At 45.0% G+C, this 27,430-nt stretch overlaps 2 protein-coding genes across 9 annotated transcripts in view; both read right to left on the reverse strand.

Annotated features, from left to right (window-relative positions):
* The window catches only part of LOC121286954 (cold-inducible RNA-binding protein-like), a 44,057-nt gene extending 41,302 nt beyond the window's left edge, over positions 1–2,755 (reverse strand). For all 6 annotated transcript variants that reach the window (XR_005945127.1, XR_005945128.1, XR_005945124.1 and 3 more), the window contains exon 1: positions 2,692–2,755. The gene's annotated coding sequence lies outside the window, so the exon portion shown is untranslated. The remainder of the gene's footprint in view (positions 1–2,691) is intronic.
* Positions 837–17,693, reverse strand: LOC121286955 (cold-inducible RNA-binding protein B-like). 3 transcript variants are annotated; one of them, XR_005945129.1, is made up of 8 exons: positions 17,558–17,693; positions 12,224–12,331; positions 10,509–10,612; positions 9,804–9,936; positions 9,200–9,245; positions 9,049–9,122; positions 3,592–3,669; positions 837–2,767 (listed from the first exon to the last, which is right to left on the reverse strand). XR_005945129.1 is itself a non-coding variant. In XM_041204298.1 (7 exons), the coding sequence occupies exons 2-7, from the start codon at positions 12,321–12,323 to the stop codon at positions 6,846–6,848; spliced, it is 471 nt and encodes a 156-aa protein (XP_041060232.1). In that variant the 5' UTR covers positions 12,324–12,331; positions 17,558–17,693; the 3' UTR covers positions 6,123–6,845. The 3 variants fall into 3 exon arrangements, 2 of the variants coding, with proteins under 2 accessions (XP_041060232.1, XP_041060233.1); XM_041204298.1 differs by lacking the exons at positions 837–2,767; positions 3,592–3,669 and adding an exon at positions 6,123–6,859; XM_041204299.1 differs by lacking the exons at positions 837–2,767; positions 3,592–3,669 and adding an exon at positions 6,123–6,859 and having other exon boundaries at positions 12,224–12,350; positions 17,558–17,656.
* Between the last annotated feature and the right edge of the window lie 9,737 nt (positions 17,694–27,430).

A 27,430-nucleotide genomic window follows, 5' to 3' on the forward strand; every position in this document is an offset into this window, starting at 1 on the left:
TTTTTTTGGGCATCTAGTGAAATATGTTGGGAAAAGGTCTTCCCCATAGGTAATTTGTTCTGAATGTGCCAAGACACCTCAGATTAGAGACAAAAACTAATTGAGCTAACAATTTATAGTTGATCCAGTTTACCCCAGAGATAAACCATTGTGCAAACATGTTGACTTTTCCTAACAAACCCAGATTTGAACCTTTTGAGCAAGTGGACATATCAGGGTGGTGGTGGCAAAGGTAATTTTCAACAGCACCTTTCAGAAATCTGAGCATTGCTAGGACAAAAATAAGTAGATAGCACCAAATTAACTTTTAGTTATGGTCAAACATAATACTTATGATCCATCCAATTAGCCCCAGAGCATTTTTGCCATTTTATTATATCATGGCTGATCTGTACCTCAATTCCCTACAACATGAAAGAGATCAATTAAGAGCATCAAGGAATATGGATAATGGATATTAAATGAATGAGGTACAGATCAGATGGAGGCACAGGTGTAAGGGAATAAATACCCAACTCCTGTTTTTATACCCCATGAGTTATGCATTTCCACTATCCTTGAGAGAAAAAGTGGAGCCTTCTGCACAACAGGTGACATATTTAAAAAGGACAATAAGTTCAATCACTGGGATAATAAAAATACCAGCACAGACAATGGGACAAATTATCTCCTTCTGTGCTCCAATTCTATATAAATACTTGGAAGGCAGGTTTGAGTGCACTTAGGTAACCTTCTAAACTGTAACTGGTCATCATGACAAAGGCAGTCTCACAAACAGAAGCATATCTCAAATTCCTGCGTATGGCACAGAAATAAATAAGGTCAATACAGATCAGTCTGAACAATTATGCTCTCAGCCATCTCTAAAAGAGACTTTAGATAACAGCCTGAGAAGTCAGGTTTATTTTCAATTTAGATAATTACACAGCATGAAATTAACATTGAATATCATATGCAACTCAAAATGACATTGTCATTTTTCTAATAGCTTTTGATTGTCAGTCAGTCACACAAATAGGTAGTGTAAAGAGATCATAGGGCAGCTGATCAATTACATATTTAGCTATGTTGAACTTCGCTCAGTTGAAGACAATTTCCTGATCATTCAGAAGTTAAGACTCGCCGTTTATAGACAATTAAGGCATCTACTAGACATCAGGTGGTTCATTTACTTTTGCCACATGGCCATATTAGAAACTAAGTAAAATGTATTTCCTTACTATCACAACTAATTCAATTATCTCTTTGGAGCAAACCTTGTGTCTGGCCCTTGCATAGAATTATTTACAGGTCTAAAATAAAGTCTTCAGTCAGTAAAGGATTAGCTTCTGTTTAAGAATCTTTACAATGGAGATTAAAATTTACATAACTTTTCTAATCCAGTTCAAAACCCCCACACAACCTTGTGTAAAATGTTTCCAGGAAGTTACATTTCTTGATAATTCAGCATAAAGCGTTCAATTCCAACTACACTTTTACCCTACTTTACTCAGTTACATCTGAATACTAGCAAACATTAAGAGTTTGAGATTGTTGTATGTTATAGTGATACAGCAGGAGCAAAGAGAATGGAAAAGCCAAAACCAAGGATGATGCTTTAAAAAAATACTTGCAGTTCAGAGATAACACAAAAGCAGAGGAGCGTGACCTAATATGGTGATGACACTAATTTATTATTGAATCGCAAAATGACTTTTCTGCCTTTATAAAGAGCAGCACTATCCTATTTGTGGGTAACAAGTGAGCAACGTCACTTTCAGGAAACCAAATGGCAAAGTACCTTTTAACTGCAAATACTCTATTTCAAAAGCAGAACAGGCTCCATTCATCTTATCTACAAAGTGCTCATATGTAACCAATTCATTTTAGAAATGTTTCATTATGCATATGCACATGCATAGTGTTAATTATCAGTTAAAACATTGTTCAACTGACCAAAGTTGCCACCTGCCAATGATGTGATTTTTATGATGGCTGAGTTACTGCAACTAGCAATTCCCACTCAGTCAGTAACTCATTACTTAGCGCTAAAATAGTTTGGAAATGAAATGCTGCAAGGACAATCTTTAGTGTAATGAATGTCAATTCAGATAATGTAGCTTTTAAGTGTCCTGTCAGCATCTGCCATCCATCCAAAGCAGTCTTACTCTAGACAGCAAATAGGATTTTTTTTTGTAGCACAGTAGATATTTCAATTGTAAAGCACAAAAATGGGTCTTGACCAGTTAACTGTTAAGTAAAAACACTAACCACATTCAACAGAACTACAACATTTAATTGACAGTTTTGAAGTACATTCTATAATTTTTTTTTTTACAGTACAAGTCCTCATTTACAGTACATTTTAATTGTTTCTTAAAGTAACCAGTGATGCAGAGTCAGGATTGGTTTGGTAGTGCTCAGCTAGAGATGGAACATTTTTGGACAGAATTTGGTGCATAAGAGATTGAAGGAAAAGTTCATCATTTAACAGTGTGCACACACACACAACTCTTCAGATCAGCATATTGTGCAACAACTGGCATAGTTTTTTTTTTCTTAGACTTTGGTGGGGACTTGGAGCACTCAATATGTTAATTATAATGCTTTCAAGAATGCCATCTCCACAATTTTAATGTCTAATGAAATAGGAGGAGAAAACTGTAGGCTGGACACAAACAATTTAATCCAACAAAAGTATTGGCCAGTTACCTGAAAACATTAACTGCAACTATGCTAAAAATGTTTTTCTTTTTTTCTTCCTTTTCTTTCAAACAGAAGAATCAGCCTGAAATGAGTGAACACAGCATTAACAAAGATTGAACAATCAAATGTGCATCAGACCCAGATCCAAGAATTTGCTGACATACTTTCAAAAAACTCATGACACAAATCTTACAGTATCAAATATTGAAAATCCATATTTACAACTGGTATTTACAATGGTGAACTAAGATCTTGCTTAAATCCAATTATATTTTGTTATTAGATACAATATTCTACAAACAATAGATTGAAGAAACCATTCAAGGATCGACTCATTGACCCCAATACACTGCTGGAACACATGAAGAGGGCTAAAAGAAGTGGGAAAAAGAAGAAACACCCAGTAAAAAGCAAACTTATAGAAGCATTCAAAATCTTGGATTAGGCTAAAACAACATCGTTAATCACTACTTAACAGTAACTAATGTTGTGTGATGAGCAAAATGTCACTTTTCCCCCCAAAGGTGAAATTCTCTTCTCCCTCCCCAATCCTGATTAATTTATACCAACATAATGAACAAAACTCCAAGATAAGGTTGGTCAAGAGGCATTGGCGTTAATTAATTTTTGATCTCCACCTAGTAGGGGATTCCTAAATCTGACAATATCATGTAAATAGTCACTTGACTGAATGGAAAAGACAAAATTGAAAGAGGCAAAAGCTTAATCGCAATTAATATCCTAGTTTTACAATTGAAAAAGAACAAATGGAGATCTCAAAATTGTGTCCTTTTCTCTAAATTTCTACTGTCAAATGCAGATGTGTGCAAAAAATTAACTTTCTAGTAACAAACTCACTTGCTGTATGAATTTTATTTTAAACTAATGAAAGTACAGGGTACTTACATTACATTTCATGAGATTTCACCTCTTCCTCTCCAAACTTTTAAACACAACAATCTTCTTACTTCAGCTTTGCTCATTCTACAACAGAAAGTCAATAAGTTAACCTTTTCTAACATGTTATTTCAAATATTAATCCATTAACTAATTCTCTAACCAGCACAATTTCTAATTCTACTCCAGCACAAAAGTTTAAGCGGGTCATCAGAAAGCTAATTAAAGACTTTCTATAGTCCTTGCTTTCAAAATGTCTGTTTAGCAAATCCAAAAATTCAAGCATAGTATTTGCACAATTGAGAAATTCAAGCATGTTCACAAGTACAACCCAGTATGAATTAAACATTAAATGGGTTAGTTTTCCAATTTAAAAAGTTGTGGGGAGAATCAAAGTCTGCATTTTAGAAAAAACTGAAGTGTCCACTCATCACAATCTACAGGTATATTTCCAAATTATGAGGAGACTCTGCAATATTCCAAACCCTAACAGATCCTCCACTCCAATTTCCTGTAGAGATTAGCTACCCAAAAGGGAATAGTGGTAGAATTGCAGAAAACAATACTATTCAATGATAAACATGCAACTAAATTAAATACAAAGAAATCAAAAACAGAATTCGAACCATTGCTTGTGGTATGCTGGGCCCCAGACTGAAATCTGGGGACCTTGCGAACCCCAGTTTAGAAATGTCTGCTGTGTAATATTGGGAATAACTTGTGAACTGGGATATTTGTAAAAATCACTCAAGGCACAAATTCCTCTCCCTTCTACTTAACAGCACAGTTGACCTTAACATTCATATTGCTGAATTTGCCAAGTTAAGGTCCATGGTATGAAGTGGACAGTTTCACATCAAGAGTTCTTCATTGGTCTTTTCATCCAATGGCAACAAGCCAACTTGATTTGGGTGTATTTTCCAAACAAGGGAACAGTAGTTCGCTTGAACTGATTATATAGAGATGTACACATTAAGGAGGCCAAGGAGGAAATCCACTCAAGTTTATTCCAAGTACATCACCAGAACATTTAAAACGGATCAGCTTAACGAAATGGGAAAGTGGACATTGTACGAGAGCAAAATAAGTTACCTCAAGGCTATGATTATGTCCACTGATGCATTAGCCATAACCAGCTGAAGTTTCCTTGCAGGAGGAACACGTCATTCTTCAATGCCACTACCTTCAGCAAAGCTAGCAAAAATCTTGATATTGTGAAGTATATGACATCTTTTTGACAGGTAATATGGGCTGTTATCTTAATTCATGTAATTGTTGCACAAGTTTTGAATATTAAAAAGGACAAACCTAAGCAGGAAGTGCTTTCAGATAAGATGGTCTGAGAAAAGTTTCACTTAAATGCCTGGTGAAACAGGATTCTTGGGCAGGGAGAAAGAGAAGGGAAGAATCTACATTCCACACGAGAATTGCTTAATTTAAAAAAAATTACCTTTGGGGCTAGGGTTGTAACTTAGAATGAGATCAATGATTTTATCTGAACGCTGAATTCTAGGATGAAGTGTCATTTGGACTCCTTTCAGGACTGATTTATATTTCCTTGAACAGTTATGTGAATTTAGTCTGGCATGTTTCAATCTCAGCAAGCTAGCTTTCCCTACTGAAAGAAACATGGCGGTTTTAATCTATGACTACTAATTTTAGTTACCCAGAAAAATTAATAGTATTATTCATACAACTCAGAATGAAGGTTTAAAAAATACATTTAGGCGAGCCATTCAAAAGAAAGAGATATGGATTACCACATTTGTATTGAGCTAGTGGACCAAACCCTAAATTACACCGCACTAACTACAAAACAAAGTTACTTATTCATGCCTTTTCAAAAATAGTCTAGATGATGCAAATTTATCTTTAATCGAAAAAAGAGAGAATCTGGTTTGCTTGGTCATAATAAGAAGGGAGGGGACCTGAAGGAAGGAGGAAACCACTGAAAATGAACAAGATCAATATAATTCATCTCCCCTGCGTAACTGGGTCCAAAGTCCATCACTCACCCCACCCCCAATTCAAGTTTGGTTCAAAATGTCATCAACATTTAAAAAAAAAAGTTAGACTTAAATTGCAGAACACATTATAAAACAGAATGTCTGTCATCTCACTTGCACTTTTAAACACACAAGAATGATGCACTACATATTTCCCTTCAAATAGGTGAGTTTTTTTTTAAAGTGCTGTTTCTAAAAGCACTGTTATTAATAGTTATAAAAGTTAGCCAGGAAACAAAGCAGTCTTGTTTTTCTGGCAACCTCCATTACACATTAAAAAAAATTGAGCTAAGAAATTATGTAGCATGTAGTTATTTAAATTATAGGTAAAGATAGAAAATGGAGTTCTTAGTCATGAATTCAGTATTTAGAATTACAGAGGTAAATAAAGGATACAATAATTAGAATGTCACATGTTTTAAAATGAAGAATTCAATATCCAATTTCAGTTGCTACATTTTATCCAAATTGGATGAACTTCAGTTAACAGGGTTCACTGTGACACTTAAGGTCGATTAAAGGCAACAAGAGATCTTTGGGCAAGGTTCTTTAATCAGTTTCCAAAAAGCCAAGTTTATACAAAAAAAAGTGTTTCATCCTTGCACATGAAATACAGCATGAACAAATGGCCAACTTTACCAGTATATAATTTTCCAAAAACAAGCCTCCTATATTAGATTGAAAATGAATGCATTTTTTTTTTTTGCAAATTGTATCTTAACAGGATCAATGCAAAATACTCAAGATCCAGCAGTTTGAACATTCCACTGCAAGTTAATTTTTAATGACAGGCAGAACGACTGAATGCTGATTTACCATCAGGAAAGTAATCTGCGTAAAATTGTATTTCAACAAATAAGCTCGAAAAAGTCAATACTCTGCAACATGCACAGCTTTTGTGATCTAGCTCAAACTGGTCTTTTTATGGCCAGCAGAGGGGAGAGAGAAAAAAAGAGAAATATCAAAATTCTACAAAAACTGTGGGGTTGGGAGAGGAACAGATGAGGATTTCAACAAGATAAAAATAAGACCAGGTCTGTTCTTTACAGGTGTAGGCCTGAAAGTGAAAACTTAAAATAAATAGGCTCAATAGGTCTTTTTTGACCTAAAAGTAAATGCACATTCAAGTCAGAAGCTATCAGACTGTCAATAATTTTGATAATGTTAAAACAGACAACAAGTTCAGAAGATAACTGCTTTCTGTAGTTCCAAAACTCAAGAGCCAAAAGGAGGATGATCTTGATTCAAGGAGATTGATTATTCATTTGTAGCTGGAGGAGGAGAAGCAGGCACAATGTAAAGAATTTGTAATACATTTTTAATTCAGCCTCTCCATATTCTATCAGATTGTAAAAATAGCAACTGATTGGTACACACTTTCCTTCTTTAACACCATTAACTTTAAGTACAAACTGCATGAGGTGCTAGTACCAGTAAGGCTCAAACTTAAGTACATTCAAAACAAGCAACTGGCAGGCAGCGCAAAATTCCAATTTGGGGATCTATTTCAACTGACAAGCTCTTATGTTTGTCAGATTCTTGGATGAATATTTCATTCCAAGTCTCTTTCTTGGGGTTATAGATATAAGTCAAAAGGGGAGGAAGGAGGTAAGAGAAGAAAGAAGGCTAGCATATGAAGCACCCACCTCTTAATACTTCATACAAAATGCCATTGAAAGATATTATGGCAACATCCACAGCCAAGACAATTTCCTTTCGTTATAGTAATGTTGTAGACAGAAATTGAGGTACCAAGAGAAATATCAAAGCTAAAGGATCTCTCATGATGTTGCCCATTGAAAATCAGGACAAAACAAATGCCCTTCGAACGCATTAGTGATGCTGTAGGTACAAATGCGGATAACCTGGAGCTTCCGAAGCTCCTTCTAAGTGCAGAAGTATATAGCTGCAGCACTGTAAATGCCCAAAGAATGTGCAACATGCATTGCCAATTAGATAGACAGTTCACTGATAGGGCTGGTAGACCCACTCCTAAAGCTCTGTGAACAAAACTCAGCAGCCAAAGCCCCAGGGAGCATAATGCAGAAGAGGTTATTTCATGTCAGTCACCTCCCTCTCCTTCAATATACTGCTGATTAAATAGTGCAAAGGGAGTTCAAACACCAATAGCAGAAGCCATGGTCTCAAAAATAATGCACTAGAAAATAGTGCTTTAAATTTATCATCAAGACAGGCAAGACATTCATAATTTCTTCAGTCCTGGAGGAGAGTTGAAAACCAAAATTTCATTTGAATTTTAAGCTGATTTGATACATTTGCTTTACAAATGTGCAGAAAAAGGACTCTAGAAAACAATAATTGAGGGTAATCAGCACTTTTTTTGTAATCAGGAGCGCTCCATTTAACCAGTTGTTAGAATTGAACTTAACTGATCAGAGACAGAAAACAAGCGATAACGGAAAATTCAGATCCGTAAAATCCAGATTATCCAATCTAGATTTTAGATTTCACGTTTTGAATCTAAAAGAAGTATGTTGAGTTAGGCGATTACATAATTATAGTCCTATTATAAACACTATTAAAAACGCTTTAATAATTGAAGGGTTACAATTCATCATAGAATTTTATAAAACATCAGGTTCTTTCATATTAGTTTGTAAAGGAAATTGCTATAGTAAAATCCTAAATTACAATAACATCTAAAATGCAGCTTCTCATCAGAATTCCCATCTCTTCCTCCTGCTTAGTTTTGTTTTCAGCTAATTCACTGTAGCCTTTTAGAAACTTTGTCCTTGCTCTCTCTCCTGGCTTCTACTTCCAGGTCAAAGGAAGGATTACATTTCAAAAACTTAGATATATGCGCACGTTGAGGTTGAAAACAGCTTTTCAGCTACTTGAATCTCCAAGTCAAAAGTCGACATTTGTGGCAGTAAAATTTCCAAAGAGTAAAATATGCCCAACAGCGGTGCTACACATTAGTAATCTTACAGGTTTAACTCCTTCCAAAAATCCCATACCAAACACTCCTGGCTGGCACATATTCATTTCAATACTGAATTTTGGCAGCCCATACTATTGTTCACTGGTATAAAAGCTTACATTAAGCTTGATGTATTTAAAAATAACTTCACGTCAAGGCATTATTATTGCAGTTAAAACCCAACATTGAAAAAAGGTGAAAAAGGAACTTACAACTCCACATATCCCATTTACCCCAAATGGGAGATTAAGAAAGCATGAATTTCATAAAGCTGTATGTAATTTTTCACATTAAATTGAAGCTCATGTGCTAGTCGGCACTAATTTTTCAGTTGGATGGGAAATCTGTGTCCCAATAAGATGAGGTTCTAAGATTTTGTGGAACAACTGAGAACATTTTAAATACAAGATTAAATGGTAATCCACATAGCCACAACTACACTGTTCTAAACTTATGATTTTCAGTGTTCCAGTGCAAGTTGCAGTGGAAGCTTAACAAGAGGTTTATACACGTACTTACCATAACTATCATAGTCATCCCGGTACGACCTTCCAACTGAACTGTTATAGCCATAACTGCTAGAATTTTGACTCCTATAATTGAAAAAATGTAGTTACCACAATGCAATACAAAATAAGACTTACTGATATGCAAGAATGCAATTATTTACCTATTATAGTCATTTCTGTAATTGCTTCGTCCACTTCTGTCACCATCTATTGAAAGATTGAACAAGTTAGCCTTTAAGTACTGTTGCAGGTGGCTGGGGGGGGTGGGGGGGAATGCTTAACCTCTACCGTACATTTTATTTGCCTATCGTATACAATTGAAAACAAACACATGGTGTCAAATTTTCTTACAAATGGGGTGGAACCATGTGTTAAACTCTGCCATGCTGAATGTCACTGATCTCCCAGACATCTTGTACAGAATCGCATCCAATACTAGCATCAAAAGTTTATTGTTCGCCATTAGCAAAGCAGTGTTTATCACCTGCCTCTAGTTGCCACAAGGGCACAGAAATTACATGTAGGCCAGTTTAGATAATGTTACCTAAAAGACTCAGATAGGGTTTCAGAATAATCTCAATCTACTTGCACCAATTTTTTTTTGCTGCAAGCCCACAAAATACCAAATTTATCAATTTCATCTTCACAAACTGATTGCTGGGATTTGAACTCATCTTCTGGTTTACTAGCCCAGTACCATAAACAATAAGTTACCATCCCCGATTACATTCACAAATCAGCAAGCTACTTTCCATCATTAATCACCTCTGTAAAATCCACGGCTGCTTCTCCCACCACGGGATCCATAACCTCGTGATTGCCCACTTTGGTAATTCCGTGATCGCCCCCCAGAGCCTTTTCCTGCCTGGTCTACTCGAATCTGCCGACCGTCGACTGACTGAAAGCGTCAAAAGAAATGAAACAGATGAATTGCCATACTGGAGCAGTATTGATAGTATAAACTGAGTACAATCACAATACATCAATTTGTTTTCCTCCAAGTTTAGAATTCAAAATGAACCCTTGTTCCATTCAAGTAATCTTTAGGTGTAAGTGAGGAAAAAATGAAATCTGGAAACGGGCTAACCAAGTAGGAGATAATTAGTCCACTAACCTAATTACAGGGAGAATGCGGGAGAATGGGGTTGAGAAACTTATCAGCCATGATTGAATGGCGCAGCAGACTCAATGGGCCAAATGGCCTAATTTCTGCTATGTCTTACGGTCTTAATTCACTGGTTGAGTATCTGAGTAAAGTCATAAAGTTACTTCAAAGAAATTAGAACCAATATAATTAGATAAGTTGAGACAGTATACAATGGTGTAAATGATGTTTGTTCAATGGAAAATGAGGTTTTATGGTATAAAACACTTTCATTATTTTGAGTATATTCCAGATAGACAGTTTAAAATATCTGACGTAATGCCTACCATTTAACCTTTAAAAGACACTCATCTAGAAATATATACCTTTCCATTCATGGCCAAGGCATCTCTTGCATCATCAGGGTTTTCAAAAGTAACAAAACCGAATCCTCTGGATTTGTGTGTGTCTTTGTCTTTGATCACAAGGACTGAAATTGGGTAAGGAGAAAAGAAAACAGCATCAGATGAAGTGCTCAAGTTAAAAATATATTTAAATTTTCAAATTAAGCATCTTGCATATAATATTTATTGATCGGTTATTATTGTGGAGTTGTATTTTTAAAAAAAAATACACAACTTAAAAGGAATGCGGCCTAGACAAGATTGGTTGACTTGAGGACTGATCATACCAGGAACCATTTTCTGTAACAAGGAAGCCTGCTAGCCTTCAATCGGAGCACAAGATTTGTCAGTAGTTAACCAGATTTGATTCACTACCCTGACCATTTGCTCAAGCCAAACCACATCTAAAAATCTTCGTACCATGCCTGAGCCACAGCTATGCTTCCCACATCCTATAATTCGATTTCTAATGTCACCCACCACGCTACCTTTGTAATTTCTTCCTTGTCCTCTCTTTCAACATGCCATCCACCACAAATTTCAAGTTGCTGAAAATGCAACTGCCCATATGCTGTCCCACACTAAAACCTACTTACCCATTAACCAACCTCATAAACCGAATTTTGGCAGTCTGTGCCACAACGCATTAAATTTGAAACATACCTCACAATCTTCCAGGGGCTCATCCCAACCTACTTCCCTCATACTCTTCAGTGCCTCATTTGAACAGTTCAAATGTTCATATCCTTCACATCCCTTCATCCCAATACTTAGAGAAACCTCAACCATCTTGAATCATCTCTTCCTTGCCTAAACCCTTTTGCCTGCACTTCAAAAAAAAAGGCTTTGTGAAGGTTATCTTTTCAAACATGATTTCAGTCACCTCTCCTAATGTTCATTATGGCTCAGCAATTGCAGATATCATTTATTCATTCTCTCTTTTCTTCTCAACACCCCCCACCGACAAAGCACCCTAGATTGACATCACAGTATAAACAATGTAGAAATAAACACAGTATAAATAACAAATCATTATTTTTCAGTCCTGATTGAAGAATGCAGGCTAGGAGTATTCTAGACATTTCTTGGGCTTCGAACATCTGCAAATAGCACACAAGGGGAATTTTTTTTCTTTTAAAGTAGGCATTAAAACACACCTAACTTGTTCTCCTTGGCCTGACCTAGTACACTTGTTTAAAGAAACATGTTAAAGGTAGGAAGGGGAGTATCTTCAATTGGGTGTGAACCTAAACTTGTGTGCTAAGAGTGGGGCTCGGACTCAAACCTTTTTATTCAGGAAAGAATATCAACAGAGAATCTGGTGAGAATTATAGCCGTTGGGTATTAATCCAAAATAACCAGCTTCGGTACGTGAGTTCTCCAACTTGAGGGTGTTAAGTTTTTCCACAAAAACTGAAGTAGTCACCATCTCATTTAAAAATGCTGGTAGTATATTGCTGCCTCAATATGTTCAATCTTTTCAGTCCTTCTGCATTCCAAGCAAATACCAGCCAATTCTGACAGTCTCCTTTCCTGGTTGTCATCTCGTTCAGCACATTATTTTAGCTAATACACCAAATGCTATCAACCAGTGACAAAAGGATATTTGGCACAGGCCTGCAATTCTTTTTCTTAGTAAAGGAATGGCCACATTAAAATTGTTTCAAATGAACATACTGTACATATTAGCACCTTACCATCACGAACCTCTCCGTACTTAGAAAACAGTTGCTCCAGTGATTGCTCATCTGTATCAAAGTTGAGTCCACCAACAAAAAGCTTTCCTTCATCAGACATGGTGTTTTCTGGGAGATACACAGACCACTTAAGAAAATAATACATTTACAATCTCAACGAAAAATACTGCAATGATTGAATTGTATTTTGCGAGGGAGAACCTATGCAAAATTAAAAAAACTACTTCCTGATCCTGCCTACTTAATTGGAGCATGTTCTTTTTAAAGAAAGGAAACAGCAGAAAAGCCACATCACGCTTACATTTAAGTTTTGCAGATAAATTCTGGATAAGGATTAAAATTATAGCTACAAAAACAAAAATTGCTGGAAAAATTCTCTCCACAGATGCTGTCAGACCCACTGAGTTTTTCCAGCAGCTGCAGTATTTTTCTTCTATAAAATTATAAATACATGCTTCCTACTCTTGCAAATAGTGATTTATTTGGGAGGCCTAATTCAATTTTTAAACACATGCCATTTAATAATGCATTTGGTATGGCTACAGAAAAGGCAACTTTTGTACTTAGCTACACTGTACAACGGCATTTAAGAGATGAGAATTTTCCTAAAGAATGAGGAAATGAAGACAGTTCATATATGCCTCAGTGGGCAATATTAAAACAACCTGACCTGCAAGCCAGTTCTCATTTTCACACCCCAAATATTTAAATGACATAAAAGATTTAAAATAAATTAAAATGAAGATGTTTTTAGGAGGAGGCAGTTTAATTAAAATATTTAGATTTAATATTAAGTTTACAGATTTCATGAGTTTTCGATGTTTTAAATGTAGTTTGGGCAGGATCGAAGATCAGATGGAATAACCCTCATTTTTCTTAAAAACGAACGTCTGGAAAGTTTCTGAAAATATTAAAGGGAAACATTGCTATACTTAAACAATTTTCCTCCGTTAAAATTAAAACAATGGTCTGTCAGAAGAGCAGGGAGAATTAATATTGCACGCTTTGATATTGTACTTATGAAAGTGTTTAGATTCAAAGTTATGTATGTACTTCCCTCAGACTAAGGATGTGAACAGTTAATAAAAGGAGCAGAGACATTGTGTAGCTCTTATATATAATCTAAACATGGATTAGTTAAGCGAGTTTAAATGCCACCGAGCCAAAACTTCAAATGACAAAAGATGTTTCACTGTTCTGAGAGAGGGCACGGGATGCATTATTGTGCAAGAGGAAGGGGAGAAAAAAGGCAGAATGAACCAGTTTTAATTCCAACTACGACACAAAAGATGGAGGCGGCTGCCCTGCCCCCCCCCCTGCCCCTGGATCCTCAAAGAGTTGGAGGCACCCCCTCTCTCCATCCCTCCACTCTTACGCCTTTCCCCCTCCACTCTTAACCCTTTCCACCCAGAGTCCTCAAGGAGCTGGTGGCAGCCCCTCTTCACCCTCCCTCTCCCGAGCCCTCAAGAGGCTGGCAGCAGCCCCTGTCCACCCTCCCTCTCCTGAGCCCTCAAGAGGCTGGCGGCAGCCCTTCTCCACCCCCTTCCCCGAGTCCTCAAGAAGGTGGTGGCAGCCCCTGCCTGCCCTCCTGAGCCCTCAAGAGGCTGGTGACAGCCCCTCCTCCACCCTCCCTCTCCCTCAAGGAGCTGGTGGCAGCCACTTCTCCACCCTCCCTCTCCTGAGTCCTCAAGAGGCTGGCAGCAGCCCCTCTCCACCCTTCCCTAACCCCTTCCCTGAGTCCTCAAGAAGCTGGTGGCAGCCCCTGAGCCCTCAAGAGGCTGGCAGCAGCCCTTCCCCACCCCCTTCCCCGAGTCCTCAAGGAGCTGGTGGCAGCCCCTCCTCCACCCTCCCTCTCCCGAGCCCTCAAGGAGCTGGTGGCAGCCCCTCCTCCACCCTCCCTCTCCCGAGCCCTCAAGGAGCTGGGGGCAGCCCCTCCTCCACCCTCCCTCTCCCGAGCCCTCAAGGAGCTGGGGGCAGCCCCTCCTCCACCCTCCCCCTCCCGAGCCCTCAAGGAGCTGGGGGCAGCCCCTCCTCCACCCTCCCTCTCCCGAGCCCTCAAGGAGCTGGGGGCAGCCCCTCCTCCACCCTCCCCCTCCCGAGCCCTCAAGGAGCTGGGGGCAGCCCCTCCTCCACCCTCCCTCTCCCGAGCCCTCAAGGAGCTGGTGGCAGCCCCTCCTCCACCCTCCCTCTCCCGAGCCCTCAAGGAGCTGGTGGCAGCCCCTCCTCCACCCTCCCTCTCCCGAGCCCTCAAGGAGCTGGTGGCAGCCCCTCCTCCACCCTCCCTCTCCCGAGCCCTCAAGGAGCTGGGGGCAGCCCCTCCTCCACCCTCCCTCTCCCGAGCCCTCAAGGAGCTGGGGGCAGCCCCTCCTCCACCCTCCCTCTCCCGAGCCCTCAAGGAGCTGGGGGCAGCCCCTCCTCCACCCTCCCTCTCCCGAGCCCTCAAGGAGCTGGGGGCAGCCCCTCCTCCACCCTCCCTCTCCCGAGCCCTCAAGGAGCTGGGGGCAGCCCCTCCTCCACCCTCCCTCTCCCCAGCCCTCAAGGAGCTGGGGGCAGCCCCTCCTCCACCCTCCCTCTCCCGAGCCCTCAAGGAGCTGGGGGCAGCCCCTCCTCCACCCTCCCTCTCCCGAGCCCTCAAGGAGCTGGTGGCAGCCCCTCCTCCACCCTCCCTCTCCCGAGCCCTCAAGGAGCTGGGGGCAGCCCCTCCTCCACCCTCCCTCTCCCGAGCCCTCAAGGAGCTGGGGGCAGCCCCTCCTCCACCCTCCCTCTCCCGAGCCCTCAAGGAGCTGGGGGCAGCCCCTCCTCCACCCTCCCTCTCCCGAGCCCTCAAGGAGCTGGGGGCAGCCCCTCCTCCACCCTCCCTCTCCCGAGCCCTCAAGGAGCTGGGGGCAGCCCCTCCTCCACCCTCCCTCTCCCGAGCCCTCAAGGAGCTGGGGGCAGCCCCTCCTCCACCCTCCCTCTCCCGAGCCCTCAAGGAGCTGGTGGCAGCCCCTCCTCCACCCTCCCTCTCCCGAGCCCTCAAGGAGCTGGTGGCAGCCCCTCCTCCACCCTCCCTCTCCCGAGCCCTCAAGGAGCTGGTGGCAGCCCCTCCTCCACCCTCCCTCTCCCGAGCCCTCAAGGAGCTGGTGGCAGCCCCTCCTCCACCCTCCCTCTCCCGAGCCCTCAAGGAGCTGGTGGCAGCCCCTCCTCCACCCTCCCTCTCCCGAGCCCTCAAGGAGCTGGGGGCAGCCCCTCCTCCACCCTCCCTCTCCCGAGCCCTCAAGGAGCTGGGGGCAGCCCCTCCTCCACCCTCCCTCTCCCGAGCCCTCAAGGAGCTGGGGGCAGCCCCTCCTCCACCCTCCCTCTCCCGAGCCCTCAAGGAGCTGGTGGCAGCCCCTCCTCCACCCTCCCTCTCCCGAGCCCTCAAGGAGCTGGGGGCAGCCCCTCCTCCACCCTCCCTCTCCCGAGCCCTCAAGGAGCTGGTGGCAGCCCCTCCTCCACCCTCCCTCTCCCGAGCCCTCAAGGAGCTGGTGGCAGCCCCTCCTCCACCCTCCCTCTCCCGAGCCCTCAAGGAGCTGGTGGCAGCCCCTCCTCCACCCTCCCTCTCCCGAGCCCTCAAGGAGCTGGGGGCAGCCCCTCCTCCACCCTCCCTCTCCCGAGCCCTCAAGGAGCTGGGGGCAGCCCCTCCTCCACCCTCCCTCTCCCGAGCCCTCAAGGAGCTGGGGGCAGCCCCTCCTCCACCCTCCCTCTCCCGAGCCCTCAAGGAGCTGGGGGCAGCCCCTCCTCCACCCTCCCTCTCCCCAGCCCTCAAGGAGCTGGGGGCAGCCCCTCCTCCACCCTCCCTCTCCCGAGCCCTCAAGGAGCTGGGGGCAGCCCCTCCTCCACCCTCCCCCTCCCGAGCCCTCAAGGAGCTGGGGGCAGCCCCTCCTCCACCCTCCCTCTCCCGAGCCCTCAAGGAGCTGGTGGCAGCCCCTCCTCCACCCTCCCTCTCCCGAGCCCTCAAGGAGCTGGTGGCAGCCCCTCCTCCACCCTCCCTCTCCCGAGCCCTCAAGGAGCTGGTGGCAGCCCCTCCTCCACCCTCCCTCTCCCGAGCCCTCAAGGAGCTGGGGGCAGCCCCTCCTCCACCCTCCCTCTCCCGAGCCCTCAAGGAGCTGGGGGCAGCCCCTCCTCCACCCTCCCTCTCCCGAGCCCTCAAGGAGCTGGGGGCAGCCCCTCCTCCACCCTCCCTCTCCCGAGCCCTCAAGGAGCTGGTGGCAGCCCCTCCTCCACCCTCCCTCTCCCGAGCCCTCAAGGAGCTGGTGGCAGCCCCTCCTCCACCCTCCCTCTCCCGAGCCCTCAAGGAGCTGGTGGCAGCCCCTCCTCCACCCTCCCTCTCCCGAGCCCTCAAGGAGCTGGGGGCAGCCCCTCCTCCACCCTCCCTCTCCCGAGCCCTCAAGGAGCTGGTGGCAGCCCCTCCTCCACCCTCCCTCTCCCGAGCCCTCAAGGAGCTGGGGGCAGCCCCTCCTCCACCCTCCCTCTCCCGAGCCCTCAAGGAGCTGGGGGCAGCCCCTCCTCCACCCTCCCTCTCCCGAGCCCTCAAGGAGCTGGGGGCAGCCCCTCCTCCACCCTCCCTCTCCCGAGCCCTCAAGGAGCTGGGGGCAGCCCCTCCTCCACCCTCCCTCTCCCGAGCCCTCAAGGAGCTGGGGGCAGCCCCTCCTCCACCCTCCCTCTCCCGAGCCCTCAAGGAGCTGGTGGCAGCCCCTCCTCCACCCTCCCTCTCCCGAGCCCTCAAGGAGCTGGGGGCAGCCCCTCCTCCACCCTCCCTCTCCCGAGCCCTCAAGGAGCTGGGGGCAGCCCCTCCTCCACCCTCCCTCTCCCGAGCCCTCAAGGAGCTGGGGGCAGCCCCTTCTCCACCCCTTCCCCACACCCCCCCCCCCCACACCCCCTTTCCCCGAGCCCTCAAGGAGCTGGGGGCAGCCCCCTCTCCACCCTTCCCCACCCCCTTTCCCCGAGCCCTCAAGGAGCTGCTGCCACCCGCCCCCGCAGCCGCCGCCGCCATTTTACCACCTCGCCGCCATTTCAGAAGAAAAAAAAAAACATCACCGGACACTGGCGACTTTTAACGTTCAACGACGACTTTAAACATTCACCCTCGCTCGCCTCCTGATCGTTTTCCTACAACGCACCTCAGGGCGCAGGAACCGTTAACAAACGAGCGCCTCTCAGCGCCAAAAAAAAAATTACTTCACAAAGCGAGGCTGGGCGGGGTTGTCGTCCTGGCTTCGCTAAATATAAGCATTTAAGTTACTTTTTTAAAATAAAAATAAACCTCCCTTCCTTAATTTCCATCGCAATATCTTAACCGGCAGCCTCACTCACCGTATTTATGCACAAACGACACACAATACGTTTATTCCCCTCACCACCCTGTTTCCTCTCTCCTTTCCACGACGAACAAACAGGACGGAAGACGGAGCGAAAAAAAAAAATCCGCCCGCCCTATTTCCTTGATACTACGCAGGCGCGGCGCCTTGATTTTCCCCCCCCCCCCCCCCCCCCCCCACCCTTGTGATGCAGACCCCTCCGGCAGTGCGCAGGCGCAGCGAACAGATTTTTTCCCCCCCCCCCCCGGCCTCCCCCCAACAAAAAAAAACCGTCACCTGGGTGTCCCCGACTCCGATTGAGGCGGCAGCGCGCAGGCGCAAGGCGGAGGCTCCCGCCCAGGTTTGTCTCCGGCGGGCATGTGCCGCAGGTAAGGCTGCCGAGTGGGAGAGAAGGGAAGCAGGCGGCCCCGAGGAAGAGTCAACTGTGGACGCGCGAAGCATTAACTCCGTCTCTTTCACAGATGAGATTTGTGGTGTTGCTGAAAGAAAGGACACGGACAAAAAAAAAAAATCTCGACGAACCAAGTGGAAACATAGGAAATAGGAGCAGGAGTAGGCCATTCGGCCCTTCGAGCCTACCCTCCCCCCCCCCCCACCCCCGCCATTCATTATGATCATGGCTGATCATCCAACTCAATAGCCTGCTCCCGCTTTCTCCCCATTTCCTTTGATCCCTTTTTGCTTTTAACTGACTAAATATTCATCGACCTCAACCTCTGCTTCTCTCTCTCTCTCTCTCTCTCTCTCTCCCCCTCTCCGCAGGGGTGCTGCCTAACCTGAATTCCAGCAATTGCTGCTGCTGCTGCTCTTACTTCAGATTTCCAGCGACCAAAATATTTTCAGCAGGTCTGGCAGCATCGGCGGAGGAGAAAAGAGTTGACGTTTCGAGTCCTCATGTTACAGTTCTGTCGAAGGGCCATGAGGACTCGAAACGTCAACTCTTTTCTCCTCCGCCGACGCTGCCAGACCTGCTGAGTTTTTCCAGGTAATTCCGTTTTTGTTTTGGATTTCCAGCATCCGCAGTTTTTTTTTGTTTTTATGACCAAAGTAGTTTGCTTTTTCACTGACTGGTTAAAAAGGTGGCCGTTCGGCCTGTCCTGCCTGTGCTGGCGCTTTGCAAGGACCTTCCCCCTCCCCCCCCCCCTCCCCCCCCCCCATAGTCCTGCATATTTTTTTTCTTTTCAGATAATTATCTAGTTCCCTTTCGAAAGCCTGGATTGAATCTGCCTCCACCACACCCTCTCAAGCAGTGTGTTCCAGATCCTAAATGTTCATAAGATCTAGGAGCAGGAGTAGGCCATTCAGCCCCTCGACCCTGCCCCCGCCGCATATAAAAGCTTTTCCTTGTGTGGCCATTGTTTCTTCCGCCAATTACCTTCAATCAGTGTTGTCTGTTTCTCGACTCTTCCGTCCATGGGAACAGTTTCTCCCTGCATACTCAAGTCAAGACCCCTCATGATGTTGAACACCTATCAAACCTCCGATTATCGAAGGAAAGTAGCCCCAGCTTCTCCAGTCTATTCACGCAACTAAAGTTCCTCATCCCTGGAACCATTACAAATTTTTTCAATGCATTGGCATGTCTCCTGATTAAGTTGCTGTGAACTGGCATACAAACCTATGTGAGGCTAAACAAGTAACTGACTTAACAGGGAAGAATGCTGCCACCTGGTGAAAGCTGACACCCAGATCCCCATATCACATTCATTGCTGTGAAACAATTGCAAATAATGTATACTGTTCTTGATCTTAACAAATAAAAAGCGTTGTTAGCCGTGTAATTTAATTCCCAGGACGTTGGGAGCATTGTTGTATTATTAATATTGGTAGAAACTGAACTCTATTCTGGAGGGGAAAAGATGGCTCATGGCTTTTCATATATGCTAATAAATCTCTCCTATTATCACCTCCACCTCCATACACATGGTAATTTTAAGAACAAAATAGAAGAAAGATTTGCATTTTTATTTAATCCCTTTCAAGGCCCCAGGATATCCCAAAGCCCTTTACAGCTAATGAAGTACTTTTGAAGCAAATGCAGGAAATGTGGCAGCTAATTTGGACACAGCAAGCTACCACAAACAGCAGTGTGACCATGACCAGATCATTTGTTTTAGTTATATTGGTTGAGGGGTCAATATTGGCCAGGTCACCTGGAGGAACACCTCTGCTCTTCTTCAAAATAGTGTTGTCAGATCAATTACATCCACCAAAAGGCAGACAGGGGAGTGAAATTTATTGTACGTGATGCAGGTTCAGCCCACTGGTCGAGAATGACAGATCTCCCACAGAATTTAGTCCTCAGTCGGTCAAAAATCTTGCCCCTGGGAGCTGTCGGCCGATCAGAAGCCAGCAACTCAACATCACAGACAGCGCCTTTGGGAGCAGTGGCTGTTGCCGATAATTCAGTGAGGCCTTCATCAGAGATCATTGATGGATCACCGGAGACAGTTGTGGGCGGGTTGGGGTCGCGGTAAGGGGAGGTCAAATGAAAGGGCAGGAGGTGGCTCCGCCAGGCACTCCCCTTCCCGATGCCGGGTCCCTCGGGCACTAGATGCTTTTGAAAGAGGGGCCCCTGCTGGCAAACCCAACAGACTGGCCTTCAGAAGGTCACAGGAAACTGGCACGAGTTCGGGAGAATCTCTGCGCCACCATTAAATCTGGTGGGCTCAGGGATAATGGCCTTTAAGTGGCTTGCTAATTAGCCTAATTAGTTAGCAGGTGGGTTCCTTGCATTGGCCCATTCCCGCTGCTGAATAAATGGGGGTCAGTTTTCCCTACGGCGGGAATAGGACACGTGATCTCCGGTACGATTGTGAGGGCTCACCTGCCACTTAGTCCACTCTGGCGGACTCCGTTAAATCCGGTCTGGGCCTCAGTTTAATATCTCATCTGAAAGGTGGCCCCTCTAATAGTGCCTCACAACTGCCCTTGAGTGTCAGCCTAGGATTTGAGCTCAGGCCTATGCAGTTGGATGTACTTTTGACGAAAGGTCACTGAACTGAAACACTACCTCTGTTTCTCTCTCCACAGATGCTGTCAGACCTGCTGACCTTTTCCAAAAGACAGGACAGATATAATGGGCAACATGATTCGCCATTGCTCCTTCTAAACTACTGCTAAAACAACATAATACATTACGTCTTACTTATTGCTTAAATAACAACAAAATCGGCACTTTGCAAATAAAGATATTTTGGAAGGGCAGAAGAGACCACGCTCGAGGCAGGATTTTTTTGGGTGGTGGAGCCCAGGACCGACAATGTCAGCAGACGGCAGGGAATGCACCCCACCGAATCCGCAACCCCGCAGCCATTTAACACTCGGTGGATGGCTCTAGGTGGGACTTCCGCCCCCTCACTCATGAGGAAGCCCACCTCCACCTAATTGTCTGGCAATGCCCAGATTCTAAGTACCAGGACGTGTTGGGGTTATCGTGATGAGGATAAGAGGGGAGGCTCCAGGGTTGGTGGGTAGGGGGGAGGAGCGGGGTGGTCAAGGGGATTTAATTGGAAAGGCCAGACGGAGGAGGGAGCACCTGGCGGGGTGGGGGCAGAATTTGGGACGGGGGGGGGGGGGTTCCCGATTATGAAAAAGAAGGGCCCCTAAGGGAGATGTTCTCTCTTTCCTGCCTAAGCAGGCTAACCTGCCAGGCCTTACCCTGCCCCCACCCACCCACCAGCCATGATCTCCTCCTGCCACTTAAGGGTCTCAACTGGGGTGAGGGCAGGTAGCCCAGCCTAGGCCTCACCTGCACCTCGCTGCCGCCCCATCCCCCCTACCCACTGGTCAAATTTCAGACAGGTCAGGGGCCAGTAGGTAGAAAGTGGAAAGGCTATGTGGGAAACTTTTCAGGTTCCCCCCCCCCCCCCCGCCCCACCTTCACGGCAGTAGTAATAGAGTAGTCAGGACTGAAAGGGTTAATGTGGGACTGAAGAAACAGTGCCACCCACATGATGATGTAAAGGGAGTCACATGACTAGTAGTAGTCTGAATGGCTTGGACTGAAGAAGCCTACTTACTGTCTTGTATATCTGTGCATAGTTATGCTCTACAATAAATAGTTACTCTATGCCTCTGAACCTCTTCCTTAGACAGCAGCACCTCCTACCTGAAAACTCATTAGTGGAGCTCTGTAAAATTCTGCCACGGGTTTTTTTGAGGAGGGTGTAATGGCTGAATTTTTTCAAAGGTTGGGGGAGAGTAACTCGCCTCTTGTGTCAAAATCCTGTAAGGGAAACTGGGCATTCGTCACTTTAAAGGGAATTGGGTCATGGGTGCAGCAGGTAGGTAGGAAAAAAATGAACTCAAAGAGAACATGAGGAAAGATGGAGAGAAAATGTCAGTTCAGGACTGGCCTGGGGGAAGCGGTTTGACTTTCTGAAAACAGTTGTGATGAGGTGTGTGGAATCAGCAGGGACAATTAGATGGATGATCTTAATCTCAGTGACAAAGAAGCCCATGAGCTTCTCACATTTATTTTTAGGTATGATGGTGGAGGTGGAAGGGAAGAAGTGATGTTTGGTCATAGAGAAAATTAGTCAGGGGAGTTAGCTTTGCTCTGCAGTGGACCCCTTTGGCAAAGGAGGTTTGGTATTGCTTGACATTGTCTAGGCCTGATGATGGATGACTGAGCCAATTGTGCACCAGATTTGTTCGAGTTTGTGCCTCTTCATGAACTTGAGAATGCAACGACACTTGTCATAACTGGGGATGGGAGAGTGTGAAGGCTCACCCTTAAGAGCAAGACCATCAAAGGTGGAGGTGAGATAGATATTGAGAAAGTCGATGGCTGCAGAAGTATCACAGAAAATGGTGGGCTGATAGGAGTTTAAAGGTGCAGTATGTGTCTAGGGGAAAGTTCTTTCCAGAGCCAATGCAGAAAGAAAAGTTGGGGAGAGTTTAATGGGGCCACCAGGAGAGGAAACTTTGGTGGACGGGCTGATTTAACCAGGTGGGAGCTGAAATCTTGACTTCTCAGCAACAGGTTGAGTTTAAGGGATTAGTTAAGCAGCATTTCAACAGCTGGTTGGGACTCACGGTGTCCAGTGGCAGGGACATCTTTTCCCTATATTTGCATTTCACAACTACTCATTAAGTTACAACTTCTCCATATTAAGTCAGACCTTCAAGGTTAAGTCAGCAGTGAATGGGAAACTGGTGCCACCTGATTTACATCTGGTTAAAGGTGTCGTGCATCAGGCGAGGTGTTCCATTCAGATCATAGGTGAGTGGTTGCCTTTGCTGAACACCGAGGGAAGGGGTGGTTCAGAGGAATGTTCACAGACTTGGACTATTGGTAGTGGCAAGGATAAGCAGGGTTGGGGGAGGGTAATGTGGGAGGGGGGGGCAGGGGGTTATTGGACTGAAGTGGGGTTGGGAATGATGAGGGTTCCCAGGGGCAGGATTTCCCAGTCGGTGTGCGATGGGGAAGGACCTGCACACCGATGCAGGATGACGTTGAGCAGAACTCCCAACGTCACCCCGTGTCGTTTGCAATTTTCAGGTCGGCGGAGGCACAGCCGAATCAGCTGTGCATCCGCCAACCTGTCAACGGCCTATTGAGGCCATTTAAAAAGTAATTGCAGTAGTTAAAGGACCTGGCAATCCAACCTTAAAGTTGGTGGGCAGGCAAGGAGCCCTAGCGGGCTTCAGAGAAAGTGTGAAACCTCATCCGCGGGCGGGATGAGGTTTCATGTAGGTTTTTAAAAATTTAATAAAAGTTTAACTAATAGCGATGGACATGTCCCAACTCATGTGACGCATGAGGGGATACGTCAGGGAAATTTTAATCCTCTGTTTTAAACATTTTTGAATTTGGCGCCGATCTCCATGAGGCTGCACTTAGCCTCAGGGAGATGAGTGTGCTTCTTCGTGCACAGGCGCGAAAGAGTGCACTCACGGCTTAGGGAATCCCTCCAACCTCCCCCCCCCCTCCAGCATAGGGAGCACATAGCACTTCCTGGTAGACGTCAAGCTGGGCAGGCCTTAATTGGCCCACGCACGTAAAATGGCGGCGCGTCCCCGATCGGGGGTGCCGATCACAGGTGTGCCTGCCCCTGAACTTCCTCCCCCAATGGAGGGGAAAATTCTGCCCCAGGAAGTGATTGAACTGCAGGAGTAGGGTGTGAGTGATGGGTGGGGGGGGGGGGGTGGTGCTCTGGTGGGGGGGCTAGGCCAACACTTATTGCCCATCCCTAATTGGCCTTCTCTAGCCAGTGATGCCCACATGCCATGAATGAATAATAAAGAAAATGAATTGAGGGGATAGAAGATTTAAAGTGCAAAGAGGGATGAAGGCTTCCAGAGGGGATGATATCTTTCCAACTCTGCAAATTTTGTCCTCCAGCTGACCTGTTCCCTGCCAAAGGTTGAACGGCCAAAATTAGGAAATGAGAGAGCCTCGATCACTTGCCGGCCCCCGCCGGATCATCGTTCGTGCCCCATGTGGCCACTGCCCGCCTTTTGAAATTAATAGTGAATCCCGTTCGCACAAGCGGAAAGTACGTATGCTTCCACCACTGGGACCCCGCCTCGTGGGTTAAATTCCACCCACTGTGTCTGTATGTGGGCGAGGAAGGGTCTAATGTCTATAAAAAAAAGTTTGATTTATTTTGTTTCCTAATTTTGGCTGCTCAACTTTTTTTTATATCTAGCTACAGGCTCGATGTCCAAAATCCAGCAACTTCTGGACTGAGTTTGTGCCAGATCTCATTTTTTCCCTGATTTTGGATCATCCGTCGGTAGAACAGGCAGCTTTGTGTCCAGGAAATAGGGAGGGCCAGAGGGGAGGCGGATGTTAAAGAGCTGCAGTGGACTCAGCTCCGAGTTTGTGAACTAGAACACAACACAGCCTGACAGAAGAAAGACACTGGACTTCAGTGCTTGTGTGATAAGCAGTTACGTATTTGAACTTATTATACAAATGCTGTTAAATTTTAGGGCCCATGCAATATCCTGTATTTTCGTTCCAATTACACAAAATTATAATGGCCATGGGAGTCATTGAAACCATTCTTATTTTGGAGGCTGATGCTTGGAAGTATGTATGTAATGGGATAACGAATGAATGGGAAGAATGAATGAACGAACAAATGGATGAATCACTGTTCTGGGAACAGCGCCCAGGTTTCCTGGTGGGGGGGAAATGTCTGGTTTTTGGACAATTCCAGTTTTCGGACAGCGGATTTCAGGTAATGTACTTGTCTAGCTTGTTTCTTGTACTTGTCTACTTGTATCTAGCATGGTCTGTCACATCTAAGATGTCACGCTTCAAAGTGTCAAAAGTAGAAAAAGAGCGACAGAGGAATTTACATCATGCTGAGTTCCCCAATGGAAATTTGGAATCATCTGCAACCTGCAAACATCCCTTTCCAACGGCAATCTCCCCCCCAAGCATTTGCAGCAATGGGATTTTGTGTATGCCATTACAAAACATATCCACCTGACTTGCCATGAGCCATGCGAGGTCTGCTTATACACGCAATAAATTATTTGCAACCATGTATTGACTGAGCCAAATGAATGAAGTTTGGAGCATTAAATATTAGCCATTAGTAGAGGTGCAAGATGAGTCAATATGAATTTGGAAATTTCCAGAGAAAAAAATGAGAGCATAGGACATCTTAAAATGGCCAAGTAACAATGCAGCTTTTGAAAGAGAAGCCAAGGATTCTAGTCTCTCAGCACAGTTACCGATGTCAGACAATTCCAATGAGATAGGTTACAAATGAATAGGAGTGTGTTTATTTTTTTTCAGTACCTTAAGCAGAAATGGGTTAGATGAAAGTAAGCGAGACTTGGCAGGTTAATGGGATATTTAACTTCTTTAACTATGACTGGATGAAGATGAATGTTTGGCACACTTCTATATCTGTACATTTTTGTCATTCAGTACAAGAAGTCCTTTGATTAATTTGCATCACGGAATAAGACATATTGAAAACAAAGGGCCCTTGAAAAGAATATCAAGTGCAAAGTTTGGCAATGTGGCAGGCCAAACTGGAAAGGTCTCAGTCAGAAAGTTCCTACCTTTGACTGCATCTCATCTACCAGTCAAAAGATCCAAGACATCAACTAAGCTTCTTCAAAGTAGATTATATCTTGCACTGAAGAAGGTCACATCCTTTTCAACTACAGGTACTGTCTTAAAACCCTACTTTCATGATCAAGTCGGAATGCACCGGTAGATGAGAAAGATCTAGTACCAAAAAGACAATGAAACCTCCCTCCATTTCATGTCCCAATATGTAAAAATATCCTCTCATCAACTTATCAGAGATAAATCAAATTCTAATTGAGTGATTCTTGACCAGGATACAAACATTGGCAGAAGACAGTAAAATCTTTATTCGGTATTAAGTGCAACTGCAATATTATTGTGAGAAGAATTGAGATATATGTCATAATCTGTATAAATCAGACAAATATTTTAGATCTATACTTTCTGAAAAGTTGTTAAATCAAGTTCATATACCAAAAGTTCAATTTAACATGGCAACCCAGCTAGCCAAATCAATATGAGTATTAAATGCTTTATCAAAAGCATAATTTGAATTTTGCTTAAAAGATAGGCACGTAGATGAAACTTTTTGTCTTGCACTCATCAGAACAAAAGCCAAGTTTCAAGCCTTGTGCCTTTTTTGAATTACGTGGGAGACTGGAAAGCCTATAGGTCCCCATTGCTTTTGCCATGGCAACGCCTCAGCCAATCAGTCGACTTGCCAGCCAATCAGCATCCTTTTCTCCTGTAGCATAAATTGTGATTATATGAAATTTGGAATTCTTGCATTTGTCCAAATGAAAAGCTTTGAAAACATTTCTTTTCAGCAATATTCAGATCTGTACTACCAACTGACTGCGCGTGTATACAAAAGCATAATTCCAAGAAAAACATTTGTTACAATCCCTGGAGAGACCAATAACGTTTAAAAATAGACATGGGCTTGTAAATTCCGGATTCTGGAGCATTGTAACTGGGGGGCACTCCAAAGATGCTCTGGGAAAACCCACCACTCCCCAGAAGTCCCCAGGTAAGGATTGTACAGCAATTGCCCAGGAAGTTCAAACTTCCATTGGGTAATTGCCCTGCAATGTGAGCCATCCAAAAGTATATAAATTGCAAACTTTGGATGATATTGACTGTCTCACCAGAATAGTTACCCAGGAAAAGTTAGAAGAATTAAAACCACTTCTAAATCCTGGGTAACTATAGTACTGAACACCCTGCACCCCCCCCCCCACCCCACTAATACCCACCATGAGACTCGTCCCCAAGCTCCTCATCCCACCACTGAATGCCGCTCATGACCCCCCACGGGACTCCCACCACCGAACTGACCACCCCAACCCCCCCAACAAGACTGCCTTTCTCCAACAACTACCCCCAATCCCAGGGGATTCCCCCCGCCTCCTTAAGCCCTGAAGGGACCACTTGACGCCCCATGGCACTCCCCTGAGCCCCCAAATCCCACTCATTGACCATCTGTGCCCCACACCCCATTGACAACGCGACCCCTCCCACCGACCACCCAACCCCCCCCCCCCCAACTGACCACCTGACTGCCATCCTCTCAGTGACCACCCGATCCCCACCCCCCCCCACTGACCATTGGACCCCCACCCCTCCACTGACCGCCAACATTCATCCCCTGACTGACCACCTGACCCCTACCCCCATGACCACCCAACCCCGCGGCCCCCACCCCTCCTGACTGACTGACCCACCCACCAAACTACTCCCCCCCAACTAACCGATCCTCCTCGACTAACCAAACCCTGCATCAGCATCCTCCCACACCCCAATCCTACCCATTTAGCTTGCAAACCTACCTTCTCAATGGCTTCTCAAAGTGCCTTGGCCTTTAAA

This window comes from Carcharodon carcharias, chromosome 14 (genome assembly GCF_017639515.1).
Source record: "Carcharodon carcharias isolate sCarCar2 chromosome 14, sCarCar2.pri, whole genome shotgun sequence".
Taxonomy (NCBI): Eukaryota; Metazoa; Chordata; class Chondrichthyes; order Lamniformes; family Lamnidae; genus Carcharodon; species Carcharodon carcharias.